Below are 23,636 nucleotides of genomic sequence, written 5' to 3'. Positions count from 1 at the left end.
AGTCAGATTTTGTGACCAACCAGAAAGCCCACCTTTGCAATTTTCCAGAGGTGTGGGAGAAATTAGTGCCTCAGTGGCCACAGAAGATCAAACAAGCCAACTTTAATCATGTGAGTTTTTGTAATGGGACAGTGGGCGAAATATTCACCCACAATTGGAACTAAAGGTACATAACACCCTTTTAGGTGAATTTGAGATGGCAAAAACTTAGTCATGGAAGCAGTTGGGTTAGGAAACAGGGTTTGGTTCTTGGTGTTAGTATTTTCATGTGTTCAGTAATAAAAAATATATCTTGGGAGAGAGGAGAAGAAATGTAAAGAGAGAAAGAAGACTGATGGGATGTACATTGGGCCAATTCTATTCTGTAAATCTGAGGGACAAAATCAACACTAGTAATCAAAGTCAAATCAAAGGGAAATTAGTGTTTAGAAAAAAATTTTCTTCCCCTTTTTTTCAGAAAGACAGAAAACAAGTATATTGTCCTGTTGTTTACTTTTAGGGGGTTCATGGAGAGATGACCAGTCAGACAGATCCCACTGGACTGTAGATGGAAAGACTGTCAGGTTTGGAGTGGCAGATCTAGATGTGGACACTCACTCACTGTGTTACTGTGATTAGTTGAGTTCCTCTCACTAGAACACAATTTCTTCAACTGTAAAAAAGTGACCGGATTAACTAGACCAAGTGCCTGACATCTCTAAAATGAGGTTACCAGCATGTCCGCCAGTGCATAGAATGTCAAGGGAAGGAAGGCTCCATCATCTGCATACTCTAGAAACACCAAGAATGAACTTTCCCCATGACCTCTGAGTAGATGCCCAGGCACCTGCTAGCTTGCCCACCCCTGAAGTTTCCTTCATGCCATCCTAAGTACAACAGGAAACTTTGCCAATAATTTCAAGAGAGAGAACTGGGACTTCCCCAAGGTGAATCTGTTTGGGAATTAAAGGCCCCTGTATTCTCTGTTACTCTACCTCCATCTCTGGTTCCCTATGCTCTCCTTGCATTTCACTTTGGACAGGAAGAAAACCATGACATCAAGGGAGGTGATGCCATGACAAGCATGTAAATTGGATTTGAGTGAGGGGGTGCTATGCTAAGTCACCAGTCTCACTTTCTCCTTCAGAAGCATCTGGGTCCAGTGGCCAGAGAGGAATCATGAGGACTGGAGGTGGCCCTGGAAGCAAGGTAATCAGAGTGAAATTACTTGTCCAAGATCAGACAGCTAGTGAGGCAAATGTCTGAGACCTCTACTTTGACACTTGAGTGTGCAAATGAACCTTATTCCCTAATAGTCAGTGGTCTAACAAGTTATGCAGCTGGGTGGTACCACTCCTGTGAGCTCTTTGTCCATAGTATTTCCAACATCTCTTCCCAACCCCAGCCAAGCATAGATTAGTCACTTGCTAGGACCATCACCATATTCTTCCAGCTGGCCTTCCCATCTCCAGACCTTCTCTGACTTCTGTACCAGGCCAATGGGTCTTTCTGGTGCACAGATAGGAATCTTGTGATATCCAGACTAAACAGGCCACCATAGTTCCTTGTTGCCTTCATACCTGAGCAATTAATGACCCAACAGATAAAGCAGTGGGCCTGGAGTCAGGAAGAACTAAGTTCAAATCCAACCTCAGACACTTACTTGGGCTAGTGACTGGGCTAGTCACTTGACCTCTGCCTCGGTTTTGTCAACCATACAACATAGACAATGACAACCCCTGCCTCCCAGTGTTATCACAAGAATAAAATGAGTCAACATTTTTAAGATGCTTTGCAAAAATGCACATGGGATATACATGCTTGCTAATATTAAATAAGGAAGAAACTCCTTTGTCTGGCATTCAATGCCCTTCAAATGTGATTCCAAATTTCTTAGTACAAGATAAATATTGCCTCTTCCATTAATCTTCTCAAATAGCTTTGGTAGAAAAGTACATCATCTAACTTACAAGGGGATTTAAAGTCCTTTTGTGTCCTTGATTAAATTATAATTTTTATTATTCTCTTTTATTTTAGGATTCATTTTATTACATTTATTACACATCTCTTTTATCACTTTCTATTAGTGTGAAAGCTCTTTGAGGGCAGGGGCCTGGTCTAGCAACAATAGAGTATGAGCTCTTTCACCCTTTGTTCTCTACACTTTGGCCCTTCCCTCAGCACCTGGGGCTTTCCCACCCTGGGACAGGCCTTTGTCAACCTAGTCCCTTTACTCATTGATGACTTCCTTCCAAGGCTGCCATTTTGGAACCTGACCCAGACAAGTCCCACTTCATCCCCCTCCTGGTGGTGTTTCTCCTTTCTCCTTTGCTGTGGTGCTCAGTCACAAGGATCTTGCTTCCTCTATCCCTTGATTGTTTGTTTCCCCTTGTTTGAAGGTCAGCTCCTCAATAGCAGGCACTGTCTTTCTTTTTGCTTCAATTTTGCATCCTTGTTCACTCCAGTGCCAAGTGTCTAGGACTAATCTGCCTCCTTACCCACTGGTCTTGAGGGCAGAGACTGTATTTTGCCTTCCTTGGTATCCCCAGCCCTTAGCACAAGACAATATTTACATTTGAGGATGAGAGCTTAATGACTGTTTGATTGTGGACCAAGAAGCCAGTAGAGGTCTCTTCATATGGAAGGAAAGATTGCGACCCTGAGAATAGCAACTGTTAAAATCAAATTTCCCTTTATTGAAAAATTCAGATGAAAGCATGAGTGTGTTGTACAGTAAAAAAAAATGAGGTACCCCTTCCCCCCAAAGCTGGTGAAAATGATCAGGGAAATTGCTGGCAAGTAATCTGGGTCCCAAGGATGCGCAGGAGAAAGAAGGAAGCTGTGCTATGAATGATCCTGGAGCAGGTTCTAGGTTCTGCCTGGTAGATACCAGCAATGACTCCCTCGGTCTGGCACTCAGAAGGTTGGGGACCCTCTCTTGTCTTGGCCTGGAATGGTTTCATGGCCACTCTCATTAGTGGCATCAGTAGGTAACACAGTAGATAGAATATGGGACCAAGACCATGCATCCAAATGTTGCCTCAGACACTTGACTAGGTGTATCACTCTGGGCAAGTCCCTTAACCTCTCTCAAACACTTTCCTCATCTGTAAAATGGCAGTGATAAATTCACCTATCACCCAGAGTTGTTGTGAAGCTCAAATGAAATAATATACATAAAATCTCCTTAAATCTCAAAGCTTCAAATCTTGGGATGCTGTGAAGAATGGACAGGAGAAAGGCTCCCCTTTAGGGCTTTGAGATCCTCAGCAAATGAACAGAAGGACTTTGCTTTTTCTGTTTTTTTCATTGTACTCCCAGCATTGTAGCCAAGAGATGGGCACTAAATAGGCATTTTGTAAAAATAAAAGTATGCTGGGTCATAAGGTCAGCTCCTGGAGGGCAGGAGCTGGTTGGCTCTTGTCTTTTGTATCCAGAGCAGGGCAAAGGCACATAGTACATGCTTACTGATTGGCTGATTGATAGACTCTTGTAAAAGACGCACCGATGACAAGTGAAAATTGAAAGACTGTAGACAAAGCATCTCCAGAGACCAAAGGGAGGCCTTGGAGACTCCTATTAAACCATTAATTTATACTAAGACTCTGTACAAAAATAAAAGGTTCTAATAAGATTAACATTATTAAATAAATATGATAGAACACTCTTGGCCATTTTCAAAGTTCATCTTTGGGGTTGATGCTCTGTTCATGGGTCCACTGTCTAATCATTTCATCAGCTTGCAGTCGTTCCTGGAAGAGAGAAGACGGTTAGCAATCATCTCAATGTTATCAGCTGCCATTGCCTGGCCATTCTGGAGGTGCATGGCACCATGTTAGATCCTGGGTCATGCAAATTGACTGGTTGTTTTCCCTTCTGTCCTCAAAAGGTCATATCATCTCTGAGGCTACTGGGAGAGCACTCTCCTTTCCTTGCAGAAATGGGTGGCTATGGGTGCCCAGTGCTTCATTTACTGCAAGATGAAACTCCTGCTGTCTTGGTTGATTTGGCTTAATCATCTTTGTTATAAGAGAAGACTTTTGGGAGAAGATGGTAGGGACATGGCATCAATTAAAAAAAATAATGCTTGTGTGAACAGAAAATATCAGACACAGACTTCTCCCTAAACATCAATTAAAATACAAAATTAAATGTCTGAAAGAGCTACATTAGCATTACATTCATCTAGGTGGGGCAGTGGACAGAGGTGGGCATGGCACTGGGAAGATTGACTTCAAATCCACCTTCAGTTAGAGATATGACCCTGGGCAAGTCATTTCATTTCTGTTTTGCCTCAGTGGGATAGCCCCTAGTTCCCAGAGTTATGAGGACCAAATAAGAGAATAATTGGGAAGCTCTTAGCCCAGGGTTGGACACATGGGAAATGATTTAGAAATGGAAATTGTGATTAGAATAGGTATCTGGGAACAAGGGACTCCAGAGTTGACTTTAACCCAATTAGCTGCTACTCCAGGTGTCAAAGTGAGCTGCAACCAGTGAGCAGTGGAGGTGTGTCCACTTCATAGGACCAGTTTTAGAAGTTGCCTATCACCTTGGCCTGCATGGTCTATCATTCAACCAGACTCCATGAAGTATCACCCACTTTTGCCACTAGATGTCGCTGCTCCCTGACAAAAGATGGAGGGTGGCCTTGGGGTCCACCAGCGTATTTCTATCAATGGAGGAAATTCAGACGGATTTGGAACTTGAATGTTATGGCTAGGACAGAGATTTTGCTTTTCCTGGCAATGTTTTTGGACTTATTGATATCATAGAGCAGCCAGGCTGGGAGGTTCAGTAGTTCTGTGTTCTCATTTATGTGAACGGTCCCTTTATGGATACAGATCTCCACTCTTCCACCCTTGGCCAAGGAGTCTACCTCCTTCTGTACTACAGCTGATCCACTCACGTGCTGGAAAGCGTCCTCGGACCTCCTGACCCTGCATGACACAGACAGATCCACAAGTCCAGGGTTCCTCCTGATCTCAGAGCTGCCCCTCACTAATTACTCAGCCTCTATCATGATGAGCCTCATCATTAAAATTAAAAGGCCCAAGAACCCAAGAAAATTACCCACCAACACAGGGTGCTTTTGGCTGGATAGGTTCCCTTCGTGGCTCTGAGGGAGTTGATGATGCAGTCAGGACATCTCTGGGTGCTTTATGAATCATTGGACCGGTCTGGACTTTTATATTCTTTTAAATGAGGGGCCTGGGCTAGGCAGCCTCAGAGGCACATTCAGCCACAAAGTCCTCTGTGTGGATCATGAGGCAAAGACTGGAAGTGTTGGCTCACTCCGTAGGAGGAGGTTCCCCGTCTACTTAGGGAGCTGACTGTGGAAGTTGGGATAGGGGCAGCACCTCCAAATTTAGAACACAAAGGGACTTTACATGTTGGTCCAAATCCTTTTTTATAAATGAGGGAACTGAGTATCATGGGAACCTAAGTGTAGAGTTGAAAGAGGCTTTAGTGTCCATCTAATCCAACTCCGCCTTTTTTTCAGAGACCCAGAGAGGTTTTCCTACTGTGCTCTTTAGGAAGCTAGGTGGTTCAGTGGACAGAGCACTGGCCCTGAGGCCAGTCAGGAGGACCTGAGTTCAAATTTGACCACAGACACTTAATAATTACCTAGCTGTGTGACCTTGGGCAAGTCACTTAATCCCATTGCTTTGCCAAAAAAAAGTTTTTGCATACTTTGCTCTTTGACACTTTTCCCACAATCACAAAGTTCATATAAGAGTTAGGAACTGAACTCAAGCCCAGGTCTTCGCCCCACTGATGCCTGATTCCACCTATGGCTCAGCAGCCTCTAGGATGATCCCATTGGACCTTCACCAATATGGAGGAGTTGCTGTGCCTAGAGCTTGCTGCAATCTGGGAAATTGCCTTTTCTTGGGATGCAATGAAATCTACATATATTTTTTAAGCACCTGCTGGATACCAAGCTCCACAAGTTAGGAAAAGGCAAAAATGAAACTGTTCTTGCCCTCAAGAATAGTTTCTTGGAAAGGGCAGAGGAGGAAGGGAATGGGAAACATACAAAATCCAAGTCTGGTGTGAAGAAAGCCAGGAAAGATTCAGATGTGGTGCTTTGGGAAATTATCATCTTTATGTAGAGTCAAAGGTTCTGGAAGGAAAGCTGAGCAAATTATATATTTCAGGTCTGCGTGTGGTGTGTGTGCATGTGTGGCATGTGTGTGTGTGGCATGTGGGTGAGTGTGTATGTGTGGGTGTGTGGCGTGTATGTATGAGGCATGTGGGTGGCATGTGGGTGACATGTGTGGTGTGAGTGTGACATATATGTGGCATGTGTTGAGTGTGTGTATGTGAGTGTGTGTGTGTGTGTGTGTGTGTGTGTGTGTGTGTGTGTGTGTGTGTGAGGTCCATCTATGTAAATATATTAGAAATGGGAAGGGGCTGGAAGGGAGGGGACAGCCCACCTAAAGGGTCTGGTCTGGTTCCAGGGAATATTTATGAAGTAGTGAAGGAGAATGATGATGGATAAAGAGGCAGTTATAAATTGGAGCCAGATTTTGTGTCTTAAATGTCAGAATTAGAAGCTTAACTCCTTAAGCCAATAGGGAGCCAAGGCAGTGTCATGAGCAGAGGTGTGAGTTGGCCACAATCATTCTTTAGGAAGATTATTTTGGTAGCTGTGTAGATTGGGTAGAAAAAAGACTGAGAGAGGAAGCTTTGAGTGACCAGATTCTGTGATTGGGACAGTAGCCATCGTTCATAGGCCAACGGGATATCAGTCCCTTTGGTTTGTCATTCTATCATCAGTATGTCCTGATGCACAGTTGCTGCTTCCTAACTTTTTGTTGGCTTTTCCCCCCTCATCCTGCACCAATGCATTTTTCTTTTTTCCCTCTTCTTCTTCTTCTTCTTTTTTTTAACAAGGCAGTGGGGTTAAATGACTTGCTCATTTAGGTAATCATTAAGTGTCTGAGGTCACATTTGAACTCAGGCCCTCCTGACTCTAGGGGTGGTGCTCTGTCCACTGTGCCACCTAGCTGCCCCACCAATGCATTTTTCCAAACACTTTGCCTCTCCTGGCAACACGATCCTCACGTGATTTGAATGGGAGGGAGGCATTTCTCTGAAATGTTTTCTGGTCTCTAGTGGCCTTAAAGGGGGACACTTTTCTTAAGAATTCTGCAAGTTTAGGGATTGAATGAGATGGACCTGTTGTGAGCAAGTCTGACTTGCTGCAGACCACCAGAAAGCATAACAGACTTACCAGCTCCCTGTACAAGGGGTCCAAAGTGAACCAAAGAGCCACAGCGCACCGCTGCCCCTTGGTCACAGCCTTCACTCCATGGGGGTTCTCTCTGCCTGAGGAAAAGCTGACCATGCGCCCACACTTTGGTTTGATGGAGGCCTGGGAGGGAAAGAACAACAAAAAGTCTTTAAATAATAGCATGTCCCAACCATGAACATTCCCACCTTGTGCCCCATTGAAACCCACAATGGTAGGATATTTGAAGTTTGTATATGAGCAGTTCCCCTGGTACGGGCAAGCTTATCTGGTCCATGGACACTTGAGACATCTCTGCTAATATATGAGGTGGGGGCAGTGAAGAAGCAGTTTACAACTTTCAGGACTCATGATGAAGATACTTGAGCCGGTACTCAGGTGAGGCAACTGACCCAAGTTTTCCTAATGAACTGTATTTTGGGAAGGGTTGGAATGCTCAATGTTTCCCTAGCTACCTCAATCAAAGGCAATTGTGAATCATTGATCAAGGCAGAGTCTATTTGTAAAGCTTTTTCACAGTAACGGGGTGGCATGCCTCCACTGCTGAGCAGCTCCCATCTTTCCTGTCTTCATCCTTTTTATGCAGACTTGTTTGCATCCTGCCCCAGTCCCCCCCCACCCCATTTGGACTTCAGTTGCTTAACAGCAAGGATGGTTTCTTGCCTCTCTTAGAAAAAATGTCTGATAACAGTAGATACTTAATTGTCTGACTAGTGTAGTGGAAAAATCCCTGGGATTAGAGTCATAGGATCTGGGTTTGAATCCTAGCCTCACTGACTAGTTTAGCTTACCTTCTGGAAGTCCCTCATTGCTCCTCAGTTTCTAAATCTATAAAATGAGGGGCTTGGTCTAGATGACCTCAAATGTCTCTTCCAGCTCTAAAGAGTTAGTCTACTATTATGACCTTGAGCATACAGTAGGTACCTAGTTAAGGTGCATTGGGTGATGGATTGATGTCAGTCCAGGACTCAGGTTCTGGGCAGTGGACTAACTTTAAAGTCTCTGAACTCATCTCAGAGCATGAACATCAGGTGGCTAAGGTCTTAGAGGTGGAAAATGGTTGGGGCAGGATTTGAACTCAGGTCTTCTGAGTTATCTTTTCTTCAATTTAATTGCATGATTATCAGTTTTATTTATCTGATACTTCTCAAATGAGATTTATTGCTATTAAAAATGAATGGACCTAATAGGAAGTAGCCTCTAAAGAACAGATACGTGAGAGAACAATTTACAAAATGAACACAATAATATGAAAGCAGATGAAATGGAAAGATTTCAGATAAAGCAGACAGAGTTTTGTTGCCAAAAACTTGGTTCTTCTGAGTTCAAATCTGGCCTCAGACACTTAATAATTGCCTAGCTGTGTGATCTTGGGCAAATCACTTAACCCCATTGCCTTGCAAAAACGAAAAACAAAAAAACAAAACGCAAAATGGTCCTTGTCCTATTTATAAATGAAGATATCAAGGTCTGGGGGTGGGTGCTAATGACTTGCCAGCATCACTAGGTAGTGATCCTGAGAGGAGGACTTGGAGATCAGGAATTCTGACACCTGAGCTGTTTCTCTTTACACTGTCCCCCATGGCTTGGCATATGGGAACCATTAATAAATGCTTGTGGATTGATTAACTCATTGATTGACATGCTGTCTGAGAGGGGCCGCATTGGTGACCCAGGGGTGAGAGCTCTTCACCTAGAGTTGGGAAGCCCTGAGTTCAAATGCAGCTTCAGTCATCTGGTTGGTTCTTGTCCTTCATTATTGAAGAAGACCAAAATGAAATCACCATTTTGGAGACAAATGACAGAGTGTCCAACTATGGCTCAATGGATCGACTTGAGCTTGAAAGATTCTGCCACAGGTTGAGCAAAAATAGTCCAAGTGAACACCAGGGGTATTTATTTCAAACTTTCATGTCACACTTTCCATTGAGCTCCTTCAGTTCTGACATATAGGGAAGCCAGTTCACCCCTGTTTGCCTCAGTTTCCTTAACTGGAAACAATAGTAGCACCTACCTCAAAGGATTTTTACAAAGACAAATTATATTTGTAAAAAAAAAAGCACAGAGCACAGCCACTGTCATAAGTAGGCACTAAATAAATGCTAATTTTCTTATTGCTACCCCTCCAAACACACATCCTACAGAATGAAGTACAGGTTCAGGAGCAGGATGTTAATTATTTTGGTTTTTCCGACAAAAGAAGATAATATTGTCTAGCTGAGTCACTCATAATATATTGATTATATTATATATTAGATATGTATATATAAAACAGCACCAATCAAACATTTGAAGTGATCTGAGCAGCCAATCAAATACCATCAGCACCCATTGGAAAGTGCCAGGATCCAGAGGCTCTCCACTGCTTTGTTGTCTCTAGCCACCCCAACCTTTACCAAATTTAGCCCCTAGAGGGAGGCAAAGCAAAGAAAATGTTTTTCTCAGAACCATTGCATTTTTCAGCTCAAGTCATTTTTAGGGAGATCTGACTTCTTTTGGTTGTTTATCTTTATTTATTTTAGACTTTAAGGTTCCAAGATTTAGTTCATCAATTGTTGTACTCTCTTCACTAATACAGATCACAATCCCTAGGCTTTAAAAGATTGGTTTTTGAGAGTTGACCTTGCAAAAAAATATCATTCTCCAGGGGTGAGTCTTCTGGGGGTCAGTCTCTTTGAAGTTTGTCCCCAGGAAGCTAGGGTCCTATCATCCATCATGAGGTTTGGACTTGATCCTTGGCAGATCTCTCCCTTTTGCTCCACTGGTACCTTTGGGAGCCTAAGGTCTACATCAATCGACAGAAGGCTAGCCTGAGAATAGGCTTGTGTATATCCCAGGGGATGGGATCAAACCCTGGCTTGAGTTGGGCTATTGAAGACTGAAACCAAGAGCCTCTAGTAGTTTAATGATGCTGTCCAGAAGAGAGAAAGGTAGATGTTTCCAGAGGTACCAGTCGGCCCATGGAGTTACTGGGGTATGGTTCATTTTAACTGAAGACAAAGCAGATGACCCCCACCAAGGCCAACAGAGCTCCCTGAATGAGAGGCTCCCATCAGGGTCACACACAGACTATAAAGCTTATGCCCTAGATGGCCATGGGCCACATTCCAATGTTACTCTGACATAGACTGACTTGGGGTATGTCTGGAAAATGATGTAGCAGAAGGAGTTTTAGGTCAAATATTGGAAGATCTGAATGCTCCCCAAGTTCTTTGACTAAATAACTGGGGGACTTGGAACAATTTACTTTCAGCTCCCTGGGTATCTAATCCTTTTAGCTCAAATGATGGAGTTGGACCAAATCAACAATCCAATTGACCAATAAACACTTCTGTGCCAAGCCACTGTCCTAGATGATAGAGATGCCGAGACCCTTTTCTCAAGAAGCTCAGACTTTGTAGGAGGGGGTGATATCTCAAAGGTTCCTTTCCAGCTCCAATATCTGGGTTCTGAATTCACAGGACCTGTATTCGCCCACAATCAACACAAGAGATGCAACAATCAGGGCTCCCAAAGAGAGGAAAAGAAGCCAATGTGTGAAGTGCTAGGAAATGGTAGGAACCAGCTGGAGAATGAAGCAGTCAAGAGCAAGACTACTTACAGTCACAGTTTTGGAATCCATGCCAGTGAAGATGAACTCTCCACCTTCAAAGTCTTCATTCATGTAGAGGATGGCGCTGTAAGAAGAAAGACAAAGACCCTGAGGAGGCTGGCTGCCATGGTCACCAATCCAGTGATGGTGAGGGCACTGAGTCATGATCTGCCTTCTACTGCTGAGGGTACTCCTAGGACTGTGCTCCCAGACAGAAATTTTGTTCTCATCCAGGGTATTCAGTGTGTTGACAGGTCTTGTTGTCACTGTCATATTTAATCTGGCTCTTATGTTCTCCCTTTTTCTATTCATATCATAGTCGACACCCTTGTGCAGAGCCCAGTAGCATCTTAATTGGATTACTTTAATGGTCTTCTAATTGGATCTCCCAGCCTCTAGTCTCACTACCTTGCCAACAGATTCCTCCTTTCATCTTCCATAACTATAAAGAATTGGAAATGAGGGAATGCCCATCCTTTGGGAAATGATTGCATGAATTGTGGTTTGGGATTCGGTGGAATATTATTCTGGTATAAGAAATGATGACCAGAATGGTCTCAAAAGACCTGGAAAGACTTACAGGAACTCACGCAAAGGGAAATAGATTAAGTACAAAACAACAGTAATAGTGTTAGATGATCAGTTGTGAATGACTTCACTGTTCTCAGCAATACAATGATCCAAGACAACTCTGAAGGACTCAGATAAAAAAAATGCTCTCCATTTCCAGAGGGGAAGCAAAAAGCAACTGATGCTGTCTGAATCCAGACTGAAGCAAATTTCCTTTACTTTATTTTTCTTGAGGGTTTTTTTCAGTCTTTTGGTTCTTTCATGACATGACTATTATGGTGTTGTTTTGCATGACTGCACACGTACGACCTATATCAAATTGCTTGCCTTCTCAATAAGGGGAGAGGAAAGGAAGGAATATGGGACTCAAGGTTTTCAAAATGAATGTTAAAAATTGTTTTTACATTTAACTGGGGAAAATAAAATACTACATAATGTTTTAAAAGTGTAAAAATCTAGGGATAGCCATTAGCTCCTGCTTCTGAACATTGTAGCCAACTTCACCTTAATAAACTCTGGTGGATCCCTTTCACAGCCAGGATCTGATATAAAATCCTCTATTTGACTTTTAAAGTCTTTACAACCTGGCACCTTTCTGCCTGTCTTATACTTTATTTCTCTTCATTTACTTTATGATCCAGTGACAGTGGCCTCCTTGTTTGTTCAAGATGATGCTCCATTTTCAATCTCCATGTCTTTGTCCTGGCTTTCTCTCATGCCTAGAAAGACCTGCCCTTCCAGCCCATCTGATTTCCCTGGTTTCTGTTAAGAAGTCGTTTAATTTTTATCTTCTGCAGGAGACTTTTCTGGGGATCTCCATCCCTAGTCCCTTCCTCTGAGATTACCTTCCACCTATCTGTATATATCATGGATAAAGGTACTACTTTTTTGCCTACCCAATTAGAATGTGAGCTTCTTGAAGGGAGGGGCCCTGTCTTTGACTTTCTTTGTACCCCTAGATCCTGACACTGTGCCTGATAGATACCAGGAGCTTAATAATTGTTTGTTGTCTTGATTGGATTTAATCAGTCTCTTGGGAAGCAAAGAATTGGGACAAACATTTTGCCATTTGAAGACAGAGATACTGGAGGAGCCAAGGACACTCTTGTTCCTAGTCTTGGGCCTCAGGGATTCATGGCAACCCCATTTTTGACTTGTAGTCCTTCAGTGATCAAATGGGCTTGGTCTTACCCATACATGTGTGGAGGAGGTTAACTAACATTCCTTCGTGTCATCCAACCCTCCATGGAGAGGAGGGTTAAGTGACAGGTGAAACCTCTCCTGTCTCTAGTGCCTTTGCATTTTGGAAATTAGATAATGGTGCGCTCAACCTTTAATCCACGATGGTACCTGTAATCCCTTGCAGCCAAAGGAAACTCTTTCCAGCATTCATTGGTGTCAGAATCCAAGAAGCAGTTATCGGCATGGATGGGGTGGCTGAGGTCATCCCTGTTTTGTGGCTGATCTGCCAGAGGAGGAGATCAAGGAAGAGTAAATCATGGTGTAATGGGAGCAGGCAACTTTCCCTCTGAGCAGTGGGGTGGTTCTGTCATGGTGAGAGAGCCTCACCTTCTCTATTCTATTTGTGCCACTTGGGAAGGGGCAGAAAAGAGACAAGTTAGAATGACAAGGGGACAAACTGGGATTGGATTTCAAACTAGTTACCACAGGTGAAGGATTCCCTTGGTGATGACATTTCAAAACCACCAGGAAAAAAGTCCAAAACATCATGTATAGAATGAATGTGAGTGAGGAATCAAGGATGAGACTAAGGTTTGGGGCAAAAAAAAATGACTGGGTAATATGGTGTGCTGTTTGTTTGTGTGTGTGTGTGTGTGTGTGTGTGTGTGTGTGTAGTAGATAATGAGTTCTGTTTTGGCATTTAAATGAGAAATGCCTAGAGCATCCAGTCTGAGATGCTTAAGAAGCAATTGGTGATAGAAGAGCGATTAGGTCTGGCTAAATAGTTCTGTCTTCTGTATAGAAATGATCATAAGTGCATGGAGATGATGAGATCACCAAGTAAGAGAATCCAAAGAGAAAAAAAAGAAGAGGGATAAGGACAGAGCCCCAAGCCGGGGGTGGGGGGAGGCATTGATATTCACTGTTAATGGGTACAAATTGGGTGAAAATACAGCAAAAAAAAACCAAAACAAAACTGAGGAGGGCTCTGATGGGAGAATCACAAAGCATATCAGTGTCAGGAAAATGGAGAAAGGAGAGAGCAACTAGAAAGACAAAAGGCTTCAGGGATTTCAAGAAGAAAGAAGGAGAAAAGACCACAGTATTTGGAAGTTACGAAAGCATTCATACCATTAAAGAAGACAATCTGAGGATAATCAAATGTCAGAGTGCAAAGGTTTAAGAGTCAAGAGAGGACAGGAAGTGGAGGTAATGAGTAAAGATGCCTTTTTTTGTTAGGTTTTTGCAAGGCAATGGGGTTAAATGGCTTGCCCAAGGCCACGCAGCTAGGTAATTATTAAGTGTCTGAGATTGGATTTGAACCCAGGTACTCCTGACTCCAGGGCCCATGTTCTATCCACTGTACCACCTAGCTGCCCCCTAAAGATGACTTTCTCAAGGAGTTTAGCCAAGAAAGAAAGAAAGAAAGAAAGAAAGAAAGAAAGAAAGAAAGAAAGAAAGACAGAAAAGATTTAGGATTATAGTTAGAAAGGATTGGATCAAGGGAAGGTTATTTGTTTTGTTTTGGCTAATGGGAGGCATTTTTAGGCAACAGGAAAGAAGTTAGGTCATAGATAGGGAAAGACCTATACACAGTGGGATGACAATGAAGAGAATCAGCTGGAGAAGACTGGATCAAAGGTTCACATAAGTGGGTGTCTTGACAGAAGATAAGGTGTTTTATGAGAAAAAAGGGTGAAAAAGGATATAGAGGTAGATGGCATATGAGTGGTATGAATTGAGGGGAAGGGGAGAAGAATAAACCCTTAGTAATTGGCCTCAACTATTTCAGTGAAGTATGAGGCAAGGTTCTCAACTGAGAAGATGAGAGATGGAGAGTACTGGGGGTCTAAGGAAGGACTGAAAAGTTTGGGAAGAGCCATTGTGGGAGTGAATCCATCAGGGAGGAAGGAAAAGATTGCCTTAGTGTAGGGAGAACCTGGTTGAGATTACAAACCATGAATTTATAGCAGACCCAGGACACAGTACCAAGATTTTCTGTAGCCACATTCAGTGGTCACTGAGACCTGGGAGATAATTCAAGTGAAAGCTGGGAATAATTCAAAGTTGGGGCTTGGATAAGGGGACAAGAGATGCAAGTGGTGAGGAGAGCAGAAAGTTGAATCTACTGCCAAGGGTTGAGATAGAGTAGGGAAGAGGAAGTGGAGAAAGTAGGGGTGATGGCCTTGAACAAATGGAGGGTAGAAGGACTGGGGGTGTCCTTAAGAACAAAGAACAGGGTTAATGGCTGTAAAGCAAAGGGAAAGATGGTCCAGTAAGAGATTATGATCAAATAAAAGAGATTTTGTAATTCATGCACAGGCTCCATTTGTTATGTTGAAGAAACACACAGGGAAGAAGAAATGTCCTAGCTGGTGATTTGAATTTTGTTGAACAAAAATGACAAGTAGGAAAACAAAGGGGAGAAATCATGTTCATGAAGACCCATTCACTTTAAAGCCTTTGAAGTCCTAGAAAAACCTTCTTCCCGGACCTTTGGTACAACTTCTTATCCAAGACATTTTCATTTAATTTAATAGTGAAACCACCAGTGTTTTGACTCTGTTGCCTTACCTTCAAGAGGTGATCGACAAACCAAGTGAGTAAAGGAGAAATAGAGGGTGGAATTCAGCATGAAGTAAGACTCAACGATTTTGCGGGCCTTCTCACTGATGTCGTAGAACAGCCGAGCGCTCTTCAGGGGTACTCGGCCTTCGTAGCCAAACTGAAGAGAAATAAGAAACCACTGAGTTGCCAGAAAGAAGGGAATCCAAATATGTAACCCATGCCAATGAGGGATTTGGAGATAGAAGGGCCTCTGAGGGTCAACTAATTACCCCCTTCTATTGACAGATGAGAAACACCAAAGCCAGGGAAATAACATGACTCACCCACGATTAACACAAGGAGTTGAGATTCAAACACAGGACATCTGGTTCTAAATCTGGAGCTCATCATATTACTCTACATGCCTCTCATGAACATTTTTTTGCAAGGCAATGGGATTAAGTGAATTGTCTGAGGTCACATAGCTAGGTAATTATTAAGTGTCTGAGGTCAGATTTGAACTCAGGTCCTCCTGTCTCCAGGGCCAGTGTTCTATCCACTGTGCCACCTAGGCACCCCCTCATAACCTTTTAAGATAAACACTAGGCAAGGGAATATTTATTTTGTTATTGGCTTCAATTATCCATCCATAAAATAAAGGTAACATTAAATGTTACCAGTGTTCAGGGGTACTGAGGGAACCATTTGAAGAGACAACCAGGGGGTGGCTAAGTGGTGCAGTGGATAGAGCACTGGTCCTGGAATCAGGAGGACCAGAGTTCAAATCTGGTCTCAGACACTTAATCTTAAGCTGGTCTATGGCTACATGTGTAAACGTCAGTAGAATATTATTATTAAAAATCAGAACAATTAACATTTACATAGTGGTTTCAGGTTTGTAAAACACCTTACATATATTATTTAATCCTCATATCAAACTTATCAAATAGATTTTATTTTTATCCTCATTTTACAGATGAGGAAATTGAGACTTAAGGAGGTTAGGCAACTTGTCCAGAGTCAAATTTCTAGAAAGTACATAAGACAGGGATTCTAACTTGGTTGGCCTAGCATTGGATCAATGGTGCTCCCTAGATGCTTTGTGATAAATGAGCAGAGAATGTCTGTTGACGTCACTAGACCATGGAGAAGTTCATTTTCCAAATCTTCTCCAAGGATCTATCATTCACTGAATGGATCCTTAGGAATCTCAGCTGAGGAGTGAAACCTTTACCTTGAGGGCTCTGAGGATGGTGGCACCTTCAAATTTCTCATTGGGAGTGAGGGGTGAAATTTCTCCTCGGTACCCACTACCAGCAAACATTATTCTCTGAAAGCAAAATGGAGAGAGAAAACCATGTTAGGTAGAATGATGGTGCCATCTCACATGTGTATGGCTTTCTCTTCCCCATATATTGTCTCTTGAGATTTTCATTGAGTCCCCAGAGAAATAAATAAGTGGAAGCAGGACTCTCCTTCATCAGAAGATATAGCATCCTCTCCACCACTTAAAGACTCAACACCCATCTCCCAGAGCTCCAAAAGAATCACAGAAAGTCATCATTGGAAGGCATCTCTGTGGCCATTGGGCACCCAACCTTCACCATATCTACTAAATGCTACATTCTGTCTCAACTTGAAGACCCCCAATAAGGGACAGTCCATTCTACACTGGAACAGCACTTAGGGTGAAGAAGATTTTCCCTGGGTGTGGATTAAATCCACTCTTGTGAGATTGTCACCCACTTTGCCTAGGTCTTCCCTCTAAGGCCAAAAGGAACAAAGCCAGTCCCCTTCTGCTTTTCAAATCACCAAAGATACTGTTACCCTTCTACTTTCTTGCCTCTGCCTTGGTACCTCTTCTTCAGGTGAAGCTTACTGGGTTCCTTCAAGTGTTTCTCAAATGAGAAAACCTTTCATTCTCCTGGGGACCCTCCTCTGGATGCTTCCTGGCTTATGATGACCTCCAGAACTGAATACAACACATCCTACTGTTCGTTCACGACAAAGGGGTCCTGACTAACCTGCCCTGGCCCAGAAGAAGCCAAAAGCTGAGGGAGAGAAGTGACAAAAAGGCCCCCCAGCTCCCTCCAGCCAAGATGGACCCAAAACAACCTCCCCTTGCACCTCCTCAGCTCTTACACTGGCCAAGCTTTGGAGCTCTCTGCATTCCTCCTCTGATAAGACATTATCGAGGAGCATCCTCTGGGTCCCATTCAGCTGTTCCGAGTTAAAGACAAACTTCACATGGCTGTAGAGCAGCGGCCCTCCTGCAGGGAGAGACAGTTACTGAGAAATCCCAGAGCGGAGAGCCAGGGGCCTGGAAGCATAGTTAAGTTAGGTTGTGTAGGGATGGGCTTGGTGGGAAAAGAAGCATTTGGGGGGATCTGAAGAGGAGATCAGTGTTTGCTCCTTCCAAACCAGAGAAGGTCTAGATGAATAATAGAGTGGAAATGGAAGGGACCTCAGAGGGCATCTGTTCAGCTGCCTAACTACACATGTAATGCCCTCAAGATCAGGTTTCCTCAGTCCTTTGGGGGTCATGGACTCCTCCTGTAGTGGGATGAAACCTGCCAACCCACTCAGAAGAGTGCATTTAGATATATCAAATACAATTCAAAGGAGTACAAAGGAGATCGATGATGTTGATAAAGTTATCAAAATGCTAAAGAAATGCCACCCCCCCAACAATAGAACCAAATTCTAGCCTCCCACATTAAGAATCTGTATGATCTGGAAGAGACCATCCTGAGCCTGGAATCAGGATGACCTAAATTTGAATTTTTCCTTTCACTGTTAGCAGCTTTGTAATCCTGGTCACATCACTTCTCTCAACCCCAGTTTCTTCATCTGTAAAATGGGGACAATGATATCATCTCCTTCACAGCAGTGCTGTGAGGATGAAGTGAAAATAGTATTGGAAAGGTGCTTTGTAAACATTAAAGAGCTATATAAACTTTAGCTGGAGGAAACTCACTACTGGAAGAAAAGTCTATTCTTGGATAATCTATTACGTGAGGAGTTTTCTCTTAAGTTACACCCAAATATGCCCACCCCTCCCATTCATCCATCCATCTCACAAACATTTTTAAGGACTGATTTCATCCAAAGCACCTAGGATAGAAAGACAACTAAAATATTGTTTGCTATAAGCAGGTATAACTTTTCCCATTGCTTCTTGTCTTGATTTCTAGGACCTCACCTCTTAGAACTCCAACTGTACCTCAACAGCTGATGCCATCACTCCCTAGTTCCTAGAACCATTCACAAATGAAACTTCTTGTTGGCTTGTAGTTTGTTTTCTGATCCAGAATATATTTGTTCATCTCTTTGCTTGGCCTCTGCCCCCAGCCCTGCCTCTAGAATGCCTGCTCTTCTTTTGACTTCCCACCAAAGGTTGGTTTCTTGTTTGGTGATTGTTTTTAGGTCTTCTGGTCTTCCCAGTTCAAACCCTTGTCTTTCATGAAGGCTCCCTTTAAGGTGATCTAACTTTGGTCTCCAGCTTTTCTCCTTTTGGAGACCACTCTGTCTTCTAGCTCCTCAACTTTTAACAGTGACAACCTATTCCTTTCTTGAACCTAGGGACCTGGCTCTGCCTATCTGCTCCTTTCCCCCTCATTCTAACCTTCTAGTGAGACTAAAGGAATTTGCAGATGGCACCATGACCATCTCCATGGAGACAAACATCTCTCAAAGGCTCTGATTATTGGCTAGTTGGAAGAGACGGGGGATCCTTTGATTTTCTTCCCTCGTCGTCACCAACCTGTTTCCCAGCATCATCAGATAGCATCTTCTTCCTGTAACCTGTGACCCAGCTAATGCGGCTGCCCCTCTGACCCTCCCACATAACACTGTCCTTCCCTTACATCCATCGTATCTGGAACTTGCTCCTCACTCAGCTCACCTTATAAAGACACAGTTTAGAAGGTGTCTTCTTCACGAAACTTTGCTGATCTCTCTGCCAGTGCTTTCCCTCCCTAACCTGTCTGAGCCACCTCAGAGATATTTATATTTATTCCCTTTATATTTGTTCCGTATTATATATCCATATGCACACACGTGCACGCACACACACACATACACACACACACACACACACACACACACACACACACACACACTGCTGCCAATGGTCCCCTCAACACAAAAGGTTGCTCTCATTGAAGGCTTTCCCAGAGGCTATCTGGAAGGTCAGACATGACATTTCGACCTGGTTCAGGACTGGGAATATGTGAATGGAGACACGTTCATTCACCCACGTGTTCCCAGACACACGCCTCACATAGTCTGCGGGCTGCTCTGAAGGAGGGCCAAGTAAGAGAAGAACTGCGAAATGAAAACAAGGACCCTGTCCAATGAGCTGTGGTTGGTAGGGATGGTTTGGGCATCCAGCTCAGGCAGAGTGGTCTTGCATAATGCTCTAGGCATGCTCCTGGCCCTGCTTCTGCCAAACTGTGAGTCTCAAGATCAAGAAAGGGAGGAGTGGAGGGAAGCTGTCTCCTGGAATGAGGCTTGGCCAGTCCAAGGGCTGTTGGGTCAAGTTAGGCTGCCAAAAAGATGAGCAAACTCTGCTTCCAGTGAAAGGAAGGGATGGAAAGCTGAGGCAGAGGGTAGCTTTTCAGAAGGGGACAGCTGGATCCTATATAGCCATGATGACTCCCATCCAGAGATATCTGTGGGACTTTCTCTGCAAGAGACAACAGGGCAGAGGCCTCCAGCCCAGGAGAGTCAGCAGCTCCAGATCTCTGGAGGATGATCTTCTGGTTGGAGTCCTTAAATATCCCCTGTATTCTGTGTTTTTTGTCCTCCAGCTTCTGACTAAGTATCCCAGTAGCAAGAGTGTCAAAGAAATGTTCCCAGGCTCCCCACTGGGGAAGACTTGTTGACCTCAGCTGCTGGGGTAGCCTCAAGGAAGAAGAGCTGGGAAGGTGGACTTTCCCACCCATTCTACCCCTTGTATTCCCTCCACTATCCCTAGCATAGCACCTGATGCTCTGGGTCTATCGGCTTTGGAATTTGCAAATTCCTCTGGGGTTACCCAAACCTTTGTAGGCAAGGACTGAATTGGCCGGAACTTCCTGGGTGGTTTTTTGGACAGTCACTGACCTCTGGATGACCACAACTTCAGGGAGAGAGTGGAAACCAAGCTGGCTTATGGTGATGAATGAGCAGAGTCAGAGGCTCAGGGGATTGGAGCATGTTAGCCAAAGAAGAGGCTGGAAATCGGGGGGCAGTGGCAAGTCATCAATGTGTATAGATCTCCGGACAAGGCTCTACTCTGCATTTACTGGCTACAGACCAAGGCAGGGACTGAACTGCCCATCTTATATACGGGCCATAAAAACAAGTGAGGAAGCAACCTTTGCTTAATGGAAATTATTGTTTATTCTTCCAGGATAGAAATCTCTTCTATCCCAAGAATAGTTTGATGGTCCATTGACCCAATGAAACCCACTTCCTTCTGCAATAAATCTTAACATTTTATTCCAGTATCTGGACTATAGTAGGTTCTTAATAAAAACTTATTGAATTGGCCAGACTTTGGACTGTCAATCGAGGCCTTTCCTCATATCAAACATGCTTCCCTATAATAGCAGTGGACATTTAAATAGTAATTTAAGTGTTTATAAAGCAGTTTTTCCCTAAATATAAATACCTATGAAGATAGGTAAACTGAGGCTTAGATGGGTAAACTGAGGCTTAGATACTTGAATAGCTTGCCCATGGTCAAATGACTATCAAGTCTCAGATTTGGAATATAAATCCAGGTCTTCTGATGGAGAGGAACTAAATTCAAATCCTGTGTCCAGGATTTGGACAAGTGATGTACCATGTGTGGGCCTCAGTTTTCACAGTTTTAAAATTAATGACCTCAGAGGTCCCTTCCATATCTAACATCCATGTGTATCCCAAGATTCTTCAGGAGGAATGCCTTGTTCTCACCCACTCTACCCCTATGCCCCTTCTCACCTTGGCTCATTTTCAGTGCTCTCCTCCCTCCTTCTGACAATCCCACCTGCTCCAAGACGCACTTGCCTCTCACTTCCTCTAAAGCTTTCCTTGACTAACCCCTATGTTAGGTCCAAGGGTGACAAGGTAGGCTTGGGTACAGACCAACTCCCCTCCAAGAGCACAGAGTCTGACCTTGGACCCTCTGTTTTGAAGGCTTGGATTTCATAGACAACAGATATGGCACCTTGTTTATGTAACTGTGGGAAAGCCACTGAACCTTGCTATGCCTCAGTTTCTTCATGTGTTTAATGAGCCTAGCCCATGGTGCTAGCACAAACGTACTCTGGGAGCCCTCATGAGAAGAGTTTTCTCTCCTCTTGACCCCAAAGAAGGCTGGAATGCACCAGGCCCAGGGGGGACCTCTGAGTCAGCAACCATCTGGCTGGTCCCAACACTGAGCATTTTCCCCTCCATCTCCCAATTCTGTAACTATGTCCCCATCTGAGATATGCCACCCTTGTCTCCTAGAAATTGTGTGGATGTCAACATGGAGGGAGAAACTGGGCCTCTGACTTTCTGGAAGGAAATGGGACTGTACCAAATGCTGAGGTTCTAGAGTGACCAGTCCTGGGAAGTGGTCAGGAGTCTCCTCAGAGGAAGCCTAGAAGGAAGTGGTCACTATAGGACCTCAATTGACCTGTCTCAGGAAGGGTCTGTTTGGCTGTGGCATCCTCAGACCCCAAGGGAGGGAGTTTCTCAGAAGATCTTAGAAGCTTCCCAGATGAGGAAACAGTCTGAAGATCATAGTCAGAGAAGTTGGAAATGGGGTTTGGCCTCTGATCTTCCTGAATCCAAGTCTGGCTCTCTCTGTTTGGCTATCATCTGAACAAGAATGTATGAGGGGAAATGGGGCTCTGTGATCCACTCCAAGAAACCAGGGATTCAGAACAGCACCACTGGAGAGGCCCTGCAACCTGCTTCAGTGTGTGGTCTTCCCTTTGGGATGAGATGGTCCACATTCTTGACTCATCTTACCTCCCTCCATTTGCTTATCTCTGCTTAGGAAGGACTTTCTTCTTCATCTCTACTTGAAATTCTTCTCTTGAAGACTCAGTTTAGGAGCCACCTCTGCCTTCCCTGATTCCCCCAGCTGAAAGTCTCATCAAGTCTCTCTGGAGAATGTTGCCTCCTATTTTTTGATCCTGTCCTTCCCCCATCAATGGGTCCCTTGCATTCAGTTTTGTCTGGGCAGGCTCCATCCCTCTTGCCTGAATGGGAGTTGCTTGGGGAGAGATATTTTGTTCTGTGCATCTCTAGGTCTAACACTGAGGACCCTTCTAGAGAATAGAAGCCAATCCCTTGTACTTACCCTCTCTAATGTCCCGATCCAGCCTGGGCATGGGCTGTTTTCCCACCAACTGCTTGGGAGCATCAGCCATCTTGTTGCCCATATTTGAAAGGATCCTATACCCAAATAAAGAGGAAGCTTGAATCCCATTGAATCTGTGCAGGGGAGGACAAAAGGGAAGATACACAGAGGAGAAAATCTGCTTATAGGTTTGGAATCTGAGTGTAGGTTAGAGGGAGCCATGAGTTGGAATTCCAAAATGGCAGCCCTTCATTGCTTCTAGTGGATGGTTGGATCCCAGTAGTCCCAAATCATGCCCCATTTGAAGTCCTCTGGACTAATCCTAACTAAAAATGCCTTTCTACCTTGGTGAGACATGTCCAAGCTGGTGCTCCATTGGCAGAGCCCTGGAGAGTCAGCATTACTTCCATGTCATGATCTGACTAAGATTGGAAAAATCTTTACCAAAATACATAAATTAAAAGATGTTTTCCTCACTATCACAGGTCACCAGTTTAGAGCTGTCTTCATTTCTGACTATCTCCATTACTGGTAGCTAGAGTTAAAGACCCCTCTGCTTCAGAGAACACTTCTTCCTCCTTCCCTTTGTTAAGTAATTTATGAAATTAAACTCTCAAAGTCCTTAAGGGAAACAATCATTTCAAAGGGGAAGCCATCACTTAAAAATGTAGAGGGGTAAGGGGAATGCATTTACTGATAATTTCCTAAGTTGTTTAATTTATGAATTCTGATAACAGGATCCTCTTTTTGTCTTAAGCTGGGGCCATGCCTGCAAACCTTTCCCCCCTCTGCCACCCTCCAGTCCCACCAAGATGAAGTTTATAGGCCAATTAAACAACTCACTGGGCATCTTCTTGGTGTCCTCCATCAATGGTCCAGTAATTCTGGTAAGGAGGGAATAAGGAAAATGATTCACTTTGTAATTTTATCTTAGATGCCTCCTTTTTATTAATTGTGGGCACACCAATAATTTCATTGTATGGAGTACTCCTAGCCTATTGTTAAATGCTTAATCTCAGAGATCTCTTAGATCACATCCTATGTGCTGATGGTGAGACTCAAATCCAAGTCTTCAAGATGATAAGACCAGCCTTGCATTTCAACTCCATGCTGTCTCTCCTTTATAAAGGTCAGAAACTCTGAATTCTGAATGCCACCTGCAGCCCACTGTAAAAATGGACCCAGAG

At 43.7% G+C, this 23,636-nt stretch overlaps 1 protein-coding gene across 2 annotated transcripts in view; it reads right to left on the bottom strand.

Moving 5' to 3' along the window:
* Nucleotides 1-2,649: 2,649 nt before the first annotated feature.
* P3H2 (prolyl 3-hydroxylase 2) overlaps nt 2,650-23,636 on the bottom strand; it is a 138,866-nt gene continuing 117,879 nt past the window's right edge. Inside the window, exons 7-15 of one of the 2 annotated variants that reach the window (XM_074190649.1) lie at nt 23,293-23,333; nt 22,450-22,544; nt 17,271-17,398; nt 16,363-16,458; nt 15,156-15,306; nt 12,750-12,864; nt 10,839-10,914; nt 7,220-7,360; nt 2,650-3,731 (exon numbers count right to left, since the gene is read on the bottom strand). In XM_074190649.1, coding sequence (XP_074046750.1) covers nt 3,657-3,731; nt 7,220-7,360; nt 10,839-10,914; nt 12,750-12,864; nt 15,156-15,306; nt 16,363-16,458; nt 17,271-17,398; nt 22,450-22,544; nt 23,293-23,333 — 918 coding nt within the window. In that variant the 3' untranslated portion in view covers nt 2,650-3,656. Of the gene's footprint in view, nt 3,732-7,219; nt 7,361-10,838; nt 10,915-12,749; nt 12,865-15,155; nt 15,307-16,362; nt 16,459-17,270; nt 17,399-22,449; nt 22,584-23,292; nt 23,334-23,636 lie in introns of both variants that reach the window. The other variant, XM_074190648.1, reaches the window with a different exon arrangement.

Source organism: Macrotis lagotis, chromosome 6 (genome assembly GCF_037893015.1).
Source record: "Macrotis lagotis isolate mMagLag1 chromosome 6, bilby.v1.9.chrom.fasta, whole genome shotgun sequence".
NCBI lineage: Eukaryota > Metazoa > Chordata > Mammalia > Peramelemorphia > Peramelidae > Macrotis > Macrotis lagotis.
The sequence above is the reverse complement of the archived record's forward strand: the minus strand, read 5'-3'. Positions and strand labels throughout refer to the sequence as shown.